This window comes from Merops nubicus, unplaced genomic scaffold, assembly GCF_000691845.1.
Source record: "Merops nubicus isolate BGI_N331 unplaced genomic scaffold, ASM69184v1 scaffold36460, whole genome shotgun sequence".
In the NCBI taxonomy this organism is placed as follows: Eukaryota; Metazoa; Chordata; class Aves; order Coraciiformes; family Meropidae; genus Merops; species Merops nubicus.
Genome location: NW_008581488.1, coordinates 33,398 through 44,179, shown reverse-complemented (window position 1 = coordinate 44,179; position 10,782 = coordinate 33,398). Strand labels below are relative to the sequence as shown.

The following is a 10,782-nucleotide window of genomic DNA, read 5'->3' as shown; positions in this document are numbered from 1 at the left end:
TTTCTGTTGCTACAGTCTCGTGCCACACCATGTCGGATCCACAGTCCCTATTTTAGATTGAGAGCTGCAGCTTGTTCTGGTATGTGATGAATCACCGCTATGTCTGCTGTAAAGGCCACTAACTTACTAAGTTTTTATGTGAGGCAAATTACTTCAAGTTTACCTGATGTTAGGAGAAATTTTATGGTGGCTGGAAAACTCAACACATTTCATTCATAAGAGAGTGGTGATCCTGAAAATTATAGCTTCACACACACGTTTTGTTCACCTCCATAAAGATGAACAAAAGGGTTGACGGTTCTCTCCTGCCATAGCAGGAGCAACCTATTTGAAAAATGTAACAGAAAGTCATAGAATATCTGGAGTTGGAAGGGACCCTTGAGGATCATCAAGTTCACCATGAGTGCAGGTGATATGGAAGACTTGCTAGCCAGTGAGTATCAGCCAAAGCTTTTGAAGCATGTAGCAGCACTAAGGGAGGTGTGTGTGGGCTCTGGTGGCTGGTTCAGCTGGGTTGTGGTAGCCACTTTGACTAGTTGTTACTCAGCAGGTAACCAGAGTAGGCACTGATTATGTTGTTCATAATTTATGTTGAACTGCTTGTAATAAGTGATTTTAATTCCTTATTATGAATGACAGGAGTCTTTGCACATTTCCAACTAAAACTCAGAATTCCTTGTTACTCATCAGGAAAGCATCTGTTTGAGTCCAGAAATAATTTCTCTGATAGATTCTACTGAGGATGCTACACTTGCTAAAAATTATAAATCACATGAACAAATACCGAGACCAGGATTTACCAGGTCTTTAGGTACTAAAAAGACCTCTTTTTGCTGGAGCCAAATTACTATTTAGAATTCAGATCAAACAGGGAAACAGAGTAATTACATTCTGCATTAAAATACTACATTTTAAGTGGTGCTAAGTACTAAAAAAGAATTTTTGATCTCTTCCTCCCCTGTATTCTGACTTTATTGCAGGTCCCTGCAATCCAGAATGCAGTAAAGTAGGGTGTGATGGGCCAGGACCAGATCATTGTACTGACTGTCTGCACTACTACTACAAATCTAAGAACAACACACGGTAAGATCAAGAGAAAAAAATCTTTACTTCACAGATTTCTTAATTTATATCCTAACTCCCTTTCATCTTCTTTTTTCTACAGTCATGGATAATTCACTTTCCACTGAATCTGACAGATTTTTTTTAGGGGTTAAGAAAAATCTAGCAATTCAGAATTTCAAGGGCAGCCCTCAAACACCCTTCCCTTATTATTTCCCATCTCTTGCTTGTTTGTTGTTGTTTTTTTTTTTTTTAATGACTATATGTGTGTATATATATAACTGTGATAGCTACTATAGCTTCTGTAGTTGAGTTTGAACAAAACAGGAAGAAGTATAGATGGTCAGAGATGGTACTATATGACTGGCAAGGCATTTGCCAGTGAGACAGCATATGCTGGATGGAAATAAATGGAAGAGGCAGCTTGATGCAATGCTTTGGAGGGTTACATCTTAGTAAACATGATCATTAGAAAAGTAGCAACACTGAGAAATACTTCTGCTTTGCAGTCATGGTCCAGGGATGTGGTGGCAGGTTATTTCATTAACAACTCTGCCTTCTCTTCCCTGCTGTCTGCAGGATCTGTGTTTCGACCTGCCCACCTGGTCACTACAATGCAGACAAGAAACGCTGTAAAAAATGCTCACCCAATTGTGAAACCTGTGTTGGAGGCCATAGTGACCAGTGCATGACCTGTAAATCTGGCTACTACCTGAATGAAGTAACCAATAGCTGTATTACCAACTGCCCTGATGGGTTTTACCTGGATAAGAGTTAGTATTTCTTGTTGTTTCTTTATTGTGGGCTACAGAATTTGATCTGGGGAGGTTGCTGGAATGCTTATGATCAGGAAAAATGTATGTTGATGCATCTATCTCTTATCCTGTTTCTCTTATTAAATCGTTGCCAAGTGTGATCAAGAATCTCAAAATTCTTCCATTATTTTAAAAACTGTGCTTAGTGGCAGGATGTCTGTTCTGCTTGAGGCTGGGAGAACAAGGGCAGTTCAAGAGCAAGGCAGCCGCAGGGCAGATCAGGTTATGACTACACCAGAAAGGGACAGGCAGCAACCACATTCTGAGCATGAGGCATTCCACCAAATTCAAATTATAGGAGAGCTTCTCAAGTATAAAACACGTTTGCAGTTAATGTTTCGGACAGACTGAAGTACCTGCAGTGATGTGATGACCCAAAAGCAGTAATTCTCTGTCATGTGAGACACCTGCCTTCCATTTCCTCCTGTGATTGCCAAGTAGACTGCCCATGTTTGATTTCCAGCTTTGGCTAGAAAAAGTGCTTAGACACATATTCAAACATGTACTTAGAACTGCAGTGACTTCAGTTATCCTTAGACACATCCTTAGAAGATAAGTACCTGCAGAGGAACTTTGTTCATCTTGGTAGCTAAACTTTCACTTTTTGAATTGGTGTGTTCATTTTTGAGAATTAGTAAAAACAGATACTACTCTAATTCTTCCAGAATGTTATGTAATTTCTGTGTTGACTGTGTTAAGATCAGACCTGTTCATGCAGGTATGTCCATAAGCACCAAATCAGGAAGACAGAATTTCCATGGAAAGTGTAAGATGTAAATTGCTGTGCAGTCTCTGGAACACATGGCAGTCATTACTGCGTATCACTGCTGTATGAAAAGATTATTTGAGGCCATATTATAAGTAGTTAATGTAAATTTAAAATGTTTGTGAAGATTTTTGATTACCTCAAAGCATATTTCTCTCAGGGTACAACTTATAACATCAAGTGTTTAGAAACAGATTAAACCAGTTGATGGAAAAAGCTAATGATAAGCAGATTTTAGCTAGTTTGGTCTAGTTTGCTGCTTCCCTTCCATATGTCAAGCCAAATAGCAGTAAGTCATGTAATATTACATTCATATAGTTTTGTTAAACATAACTGACCAAGGTTTTCTGGGCTGTTTTGTTTTTTTTTTCTAATTTATTTTGTAGATATGATTGTTTGCCGAAAATGTAGTGAAAACTGTAAGACATGTATTGAATTCCAAATCTGCACAGAATGCAAACATGGCCTAAGGTAAGGAAATGATGGATGTTGCTAAACACAATACCTGAAGAGGCTTACAAAGCTGTGGAGACACAGGGAAGAAAATCAGATAGCTATTTAACCTTGAGTGGCCCTTCTTTCCTGTGTTCTATCGCTGTTTAGTTTGTAATGTGGTATTTTCTTGTGCTGCTATGTGCCAGTTTGGCTAACAACAGATTTTTAGAAGACCTTTCATTTCAGGCACCATAAAAGCCACAGTCGTGTAGGAAAAGCTGGCTTCTTCACTTTTTTGATCTACAGTTGCGGTCAGGGATTATTTTAGAGGTGGAGCTGATGAATCATGTTAATCTTTCTGATTCAGTCCTGTGATAGTTAGAAACTATTTTCTTATCTTTATTGTATTTCTTCATGCATCCAAGTCATTCACTTATCTCAAGTACCTCAGGCTCAATTCTATTACAATATACTGTGCACATATTTTTAATAGCAGTGGATATTTTTTCTTAAGATGGGGGACTTAATCATTCCTGAAACTGACAGGTAAAGCCTACAAAGCAGCAGTACACATTTCAGGCTCCTTTGTGAATGAGTGACCTTTTGATCCAAGCAGCAAAAGACAAAAATCCTATAAAATTCATGATGGAAATTATGCTGGCTTTACGCCACAAAAAATAGGAAGTCAGTATTCAGTACCTGTAGGGATTCTTCTTGCAGAGTGCAAGTGTTCTGTGAATGTTTTAACACTGAGCTTTTACCTTCCAGCAAAGAGGAGTTTCATCTATTAACAAAATCTGAATGTCGTTGATTTCTAGGACATCAATAGCTGTATTCCTTTACTTTTTGTAAAGGAATTATCATTTTTTGTGTATTTATGTAGTGTCTAGAATTACTAAATGCATGCATGATTTTTATTGTGAGTATGTCTATTTTTCAAAAAGTGACCCTTTGAAAAGGAAGTGTAATCTAACAGGAGTGAAAGCATGGGGTTGAATAAGAACACTGGTCTGTTTACACACCCTGTGAAATCTGAGTATCAGTTTCCATTTTAAAATGTTATTTAATTTGCAGTCCATTGAAAGATTTTGGAGAATTACAATAGATTTAACACAACCTTCTGTGCATCTGCAAAATCAAATCAGTAAATTAGCAGTTTAGAAGTTCCTGCAATGGACAAATATGTCAGGAGACTAAAGATTACACACGTTTAGGACTCTATAGGACACAGCTACTATAGAAAAGTTATATACACATTTTACTTCTCAGGAACTGCATTTCCCTGTCCATTAACACAAAGAGCAGCTTGTAGCACTACTACGTCCATTTTATGTGGGAAGAGAAGGAGAAACTGAAATATAAAAAAATCAAAAGAACCCAAACTTCTTGTTTTCTTCGACAATATTAGCAAACCGAGATTGATTTTTCATAACATTTTGAAAAAACAACATCTGTGACTGTGGCAGAGAAATGGAGCCTTGCAGGACACACATTTCATATCTATAAGTTGTTCGAAACTTTCTGCATTTTCTTGGCAGACTTATGGGCAGGGCCCTGGGTGGGACTCGGGAGACCTGGAGTCCAGCTCTGATCCAGTCACTGGCCCATTAAATAAACTTGGGCAAATCATTAGACTTCCTGTCTGTGAAAGTTTGATAATGCTACTTGCCTTGTAAAGCACATTGAGGTACATGAGTGAGGAAAAATAATAAGTAAGCAGGGGTTGTTAGGTTTGCTGAATTGCTAATTTAATTTTTTGCTAAACTGGGATCATATACACTCTTGAAAACTTCCAGTGGTGCCGTGCACACGTGTCTTTTTGCTGGATCCAGTCTATAATTAGCACTGTATCAGGCTGTTATGTCCCCAAAGCTGGAGAGCATTTTTAGAGAGACAGTTAAATTGGATGAAAGCTGAGGTTCTACAGAAGATGGCAAACATGACAGAGAAATCCTAGCTTAAAAACAAAAACAAAAACAACCTACAACTCTGTTGTAGGCACCTTTCAGCATGAAAGCATAAACAGTTACTTAAGGAGAAGCACTGATATGTGACTCTTTATGCTGTTTATTTTCCCTCTGTTATTCGCTCTTTTGTGCTCCCTTTCAAAAGTGCCTGCAGGCAGAACACCTCTGACTGTAATCTTGACAAACCTCCCAAGCCACTGAGAACTGGCATTTTGTCAGGAAGTTTCAAAGGAAACTTCTCTTGCAGAAAGTGGTGGTGATTTCCTCCACTGTGAATCTATTCTTAACCTGTGCTGTAGCATAGTGTCAGGAGATGCTGCTGTCTTTCAAGAGAAGCATAAGATCTTGTTAACAAGTCACTTAGCATTTTTCTTTACTACAGTGATGCTGACCCTGTGCCACATTCCTCGTGGGTAATTGCATTTTACATGCCTGAATTTTTAGTACTCTTTGGCATTGTTCTTTTTTTTTCTGTCGCCTACCACTTGATAGTGTTTACAATGAGTTTGCAAACAGCTTCTGTATTTCACCAAGGGTAAAACTGCATTTCATTCCTCCTTGAAATTATTTCTGTTGCTAAATTCATAAAATAGGACCAGTGAAGGAAGCTGGTGAATCCTAATATATGGGGTTTTTTTTTGTTAAAAGGGAACTACTTTTTTTATGCATGACTTTGTTGTCCTCTGTTGCTGTTATCTGCCCAAACACTGTGTTTTTTTCCTTTTTGCAATAGTTTGCATGGCACTAAATGTGCTATCCGCTGTGAAGAAGGGAAATACCATAATGGTAGAGAATGTGAACCATGTCATCGTTCTTGTGCAACATGTGCAGGTACACCACTGACACTTATCTGCATTGTTTCCTTTCCTCTGTATTTTTAGCTCTGGTATTACTCTGCTGTATCACAGTATAACATGATTGTTTACATGTAAAAACTTCATTCTCTTGATAGTTCTTGAATATATTTTAAATACGGCAAATGTATTTCAGCTAACATGAAAACCTAAGTTTTCTAATTGAAAGTGTGCATACGTTCTTTTCTGGTTTTTTTTAATGCCTTCCATTTTCCTTCTGGGATGGAAATAATGACTGACAGATTTTGTGCAAGCTTTAGAACTACCAACAGCCATTTCTTTCAGAAAAAGATATGCTGAAATTGTGTCATGTTTATTCTAACCATGTAACTTAATTGCTTGATATTACTTTATAAATGAAAATAAGGCAGGTAAAACATAGTCTTTAGAACTGTAATATTGTGCTACAGTTAGAGGTGATATCTATTAGGCAATAAGAACTAGCCAGTAATACAGTATATTTTCCCTCTGGTTTAAGGTGCTGGAGTGGACGGCTGTATAAACTGTACACAGGGTTATTTTATGGAAGATGGAAGATGTGTGCAGTCCTGCAGTAGTGGTTATTACCTTGATCAGTCTACTGAAAGTGGATACAAAAGCTGCAAAAGGTATATGAACAGTGGCTAATATATGTGTCTGATGTTTGACAGTATATTAGCTATTATTGTGTTGAAAAAGATAATGCTTACAAGAACATAAAACGCTGCTGACTTCAAAAAGCAGAAAAAAAAATATTGCATGCTAAGCAAATGAAGGAAAAGATTTTTTATTAAAAAAAATTTAATCTGAGTTATATTCATGCAGGTCTTCTAAAAGTGTTTTTTTCTTGCACATGTATGTGTGTCCTTCACTTTAAAAAAGCCTGTATTGAGAATCCAAGTAGCTATGCATAGAAATGTAAAATTTAAAAATCTGGCAGAAGATCTGCATTTCTCAGTAACAAACAAAAATAGTCGAACTATTTTTTTTTAATTCCAAGTTAATTGCTGTTCATAAGGACTAATTCAGTTCTTCAGCTGCATGTTCACAAATATGGCACAAAATATAATAACCAGGCTGCTGTCCAGAAGAGTTCATCTGAGTCAGTGTACAAATGGCTGCTGGATAAACCTTTAACAAGGCTGTGCTGTGCAAGGAAGGGACATTTTTTTCTCTTCTTTTTTAAACAACTAACATTTGCTGTCCTTTAAAATCACGTATTATTGACTCACTTCGAGTTCAGGGCAGGAAGGGAATCACCATGTGTTACAGTTTTCCCCACCAAAAACAAAACAAACAACCAAACCGAACCAAAAAAGTCACCAAAAAATACACAGTGACAATAGTGATGTAGCTAGAAGGGTGATGAAAGGACTGGGCAGCAGGTTAATGTTTTCCATACTGTGGCTTTATCTCCTGCCTTCCTGGCACATGTATGCACAATCTGCTTAATACTTCTGCTCATTATTTCTGCAGAGTTCAAAAATACTGGAACAATGCAGCTACTTAGTAAGAAAAATGTGACTAGAAATTGATTGGAGGAGAGAAACAGAACTGAATTGCACGGGGAGTTGTTTTTTATTATTACTGTTGTTGTTGTCATTCTTATTGCTATTATAGCAGCTGATACATCTGGAAACAGCAAACAAGCCCTCTGGAATACAGAAGGGGTCTCCTAGGAACTCTTGTATTTGCTGGGACCGTAAGATCAATTCCTGCCATTGTCTTTCAGATGTGATGCCAGCTGTTTGGATTGCAGTGGTCAAGGAGACAGAAACTGTACAAGCTGTCCAAGTGGGTATAACCTAGACACTGGTGTCTGTGTAGTGGGAACAGTCTGCAAGGATGGTGAGTGCAATTCCCTGAAAAAATCCATGTTACCACTTCCAGCTTCTTCTTTTACATGTATTGCATTGGTTTGGTCTGTTTCTTCTCTTACAGTCTTCATTTGAGGTCCACATTACTTCTTAATTTTTTCAGGTTTATGAAAAGAAGAAAACCATGTTCATACCCACTTTGCTTGATTTTTCCTGAAATAGTTTTTGTCAACAGCCTAATTTTCCTTCCTTAGCTGTTTTTCAAAAGCCATTGCTTTCAAAACATTTTTATATGAAGATCCTAGTGTACTAACAATAGAATCACTTTTATCTATTTTACTGCTTTAAACTGTGAAAATACTGGTAAGTAAAAAGGATTTTAAGTGCCTTTAGTGTTGCTTGAATTATGTGAAAGGTAATGAGAACAAAAAAATTCTGAAATAGGGAGCACCCAATTTGTTGTGGCGATTTGAACTTCCTCCAAGTTGTCTGTGGCAACCAGGACAGCATTCTGTCTGCATACGATCGGCCTAGTCAGTCAGTAATATTGCTTCCTTTCAAATGTCACAAGTACAGATAAGATCATGCTTCCATAAAAATTTTACTGTGTGAGTTACTTCTAGATAAGCCAAACAAGTGCAGTCCAACAGGAAAATCATGCCAGAACAAAGGCCAGTGTTAAGCCATGTGAAAGATACCTGACATCAGATGTACAAAAAGCTAACAATGACTCTTGCGTCCAGCTCATTTCCACTGGATTTAGTAAGCATTTCAGACCAGATGTAAAAAAAAAATAAAAATTAAAGATACAAGGTCGTTCATGTGGACCTTTAGAGCTCTTGTTGGAATTTAGGCCTTCAAACTTTGAAAAGTATCCTGTCCATCGTAAAGTAAATTTCAAGTACTGGTAACTTCGTCACAAAACCTTTCACATCAGGACATTAAAAATCTCATTGTAATCTAGAGCAAGTCCAGAGCAAGCCAGATAGAGACGGACAAATGAAGCAGAAGAGTGATACTAGGGATTTTGAGTAACCACAGTCTCAGTATGGTATTGCAGTTGAATTCTGCAATGCAAACATTTGACATACCAGTTGGGTCTTCAATATAGTTGCATATATCTGTCTTTCTTTGTACACACGCAACTCCAAGCAGACACACATGTACTTGCCCAGGACTGGGAACACCCCACCTCAGTACTGTCTCCCCATTCTTCCAAGTGCAGCTGCCATGAAAGAGCAACACATCAGTGTCTGAGCTTTGGGCAGTTGCAACGCACCATACTGGATCCTACCACACACCACATGTTCTCAGCCGTCTAGGGCAGACAAGGACAGTCCAGAAGGTTTGGAGTTTTTTTCTGTTAATTTGCAATGCATAGGGGGTTTAATTTCATTGACTGAAAATCAAGCACTGGCTACTAGTCTAACTCAGTCTGTAGGATTTACATTTCTGTTTTACACAGAGAGAACGTTTTATTCTTTTTCTGTGGTTTGACTGTTATTCTTTTGATTCATAAAAATTGAGAACAAACTCCTTTACTGTAAATATCACTGTTTTCTAATTATTCTCTTTCTAATCTTTTTTTTCCTTTTCACAAATGGATACCAATCATTCCCTGTCGGACCACACAATATCTCTTCCTGAAAAAAAAAAAATGCTGTTGACTGAAATTCCTTTTGATGGACCAAATTTCCTACTTGCTACCTGCTCCTGAATGGTCTCTTCAACCAAATCTGCCTGTCTGACCAATTAAACCTTCCTCCATTGTACACGCCATACTCTCCAAACCTTCAACCTCCCCTCCTCCTTTTGCTGCTGCCCTCTGGAAGCCACGGAAGAGTCCTGGGCCGAGGGAGGATTCTGTATGCTGGTGAAAAAGAACAATCTCTGCCAGCGGAAAGTGCTTCAGCAACTGTGTTGCAGAACATGTACACACAAGGGGTGAACTGACTCCTCCCAGCATCCTCCTCTTCCTATAGACTTATAGATTAATCCGTATTATTGAAAAAGGAAAAAAGGAGAAAAAAAAAAAAAGAGGAAAAAAACAAACAAAAAAAAAAAAAAAAGAAAACCACCTCTTTCTCTCTCTCCCCCCCGCTCTTTGTCTGGGGAGAAGGTGAACTGTTTGTTGGAACTTAAATGGAAAAACTACAACACGCCTACCTTTCGTAACTGGGTGTCTAGAGCTGAGCATCCAGGATCACAGAGTCAGTATTGTGTGACCAAAGCATTTGATGCCAAAATTAACATTTAACTCATGATTTGATTTCCTGTCAACCTTAGGATTATTCCTGTTTTTTGAAGGTCCTTTTTCTTCCCTTTTTTTCCTGCTTCTCTCCCCTTCAAGGTGTTTAAAGAGTGTTTCAAGAGTACAAAACACGTTTACATGGATTAAAACTAAAAAATACAAAAAAATTTGCATTAATCTTTTTTGTGCTATGTGTATTGACAGGGGGAACTTGAGCTCCTGAGGGGATCAGAAACATCATTAGCTGCAGGACTAAGTTCTGCCCCTTTTGTAACAGTATTTAAAAAGAGAAAAGTGAACATTTCTGCACACATTTCTTTGTTTCCTCTGCTGTGTGCTGGTTTTTGTATCACATGCAGTATGTATATATGTTTGCCCAAAATGTGGTTTTGGTCATATAGATTTCATTTTTAGACAGCTAGCTTATTAACAGATATGCTAGGATTTTTATTTTATTTTTTTAAATTGTAAAGCTATTTCAAATAAACTTTAAAAACTTCTCTTGGTTTGCATAAGCGAGAGTAATGTATACGCTTCAAAGTCAGAAGACCTTGCTAACATGTAACAAGTATTCATAAATTATTGTTGTCTTGTAACTTTCACAAAAAAGGGGATATTATCACACAGATATGTGGAGCTATTTCATAGTGTCGATATGTAAATGCCAGTGTGACTATATGCAAAAGGATGTGTTTACAGGACTGGATTTATAATTGTGCCAAATGCATCTCCAAGAATAACTACATATAGAGCAATAAATCAATGCTTTTCTTGGTGTAACAATCGTGTCATGATGGGCCTGAATCTGCTTTTAACGTCCCACAAAAAAAAAAAAA

The 10,782-nt window shown here is 37.6% G+C and overlaps 1 protein-coding gene across 1 annotated transcript in view; it reads left to right on the top strand.

The window, feature by feature from the left end:
• Positions 1-399: 399 nt before the first annotated feature.
• Positions 400-10,782, top strand: part of LOC103782406 (proprotein convertase subtilisin/kexin type 5-like) — a gene marked incomplete at its 3' end in the record, with an annotated part of 43,510 nt that continues 33,127 nt past the window's right edge. Inside the window, exons 1-7 of the mRNA XM_008950178.1 lie at positions 400-550; positions 981-1,083; positions 1,642-1,835; positions 3,030-3,114; positions 5,779-5,876; positions 6,378-6,507; positions 7,611-7,726. Coding sequence (XP_008948426.1) covers positions 400-550; positions 981-1,083; positions 1,642-1,835; positions 3,030-3,114; positions 5,779-5,876; positions 6,378-6,507; positions 7,611-7,726 — 877 coding nt within the window. The remainder of the gene's footprint in view (positions 551-980; positions 1,084-1,641; positions 1,836-3,029; positions 3,115-5,778; positions 5,877-6,377; positions 6,508-7,610; positions 7,727-10,782) is intronic.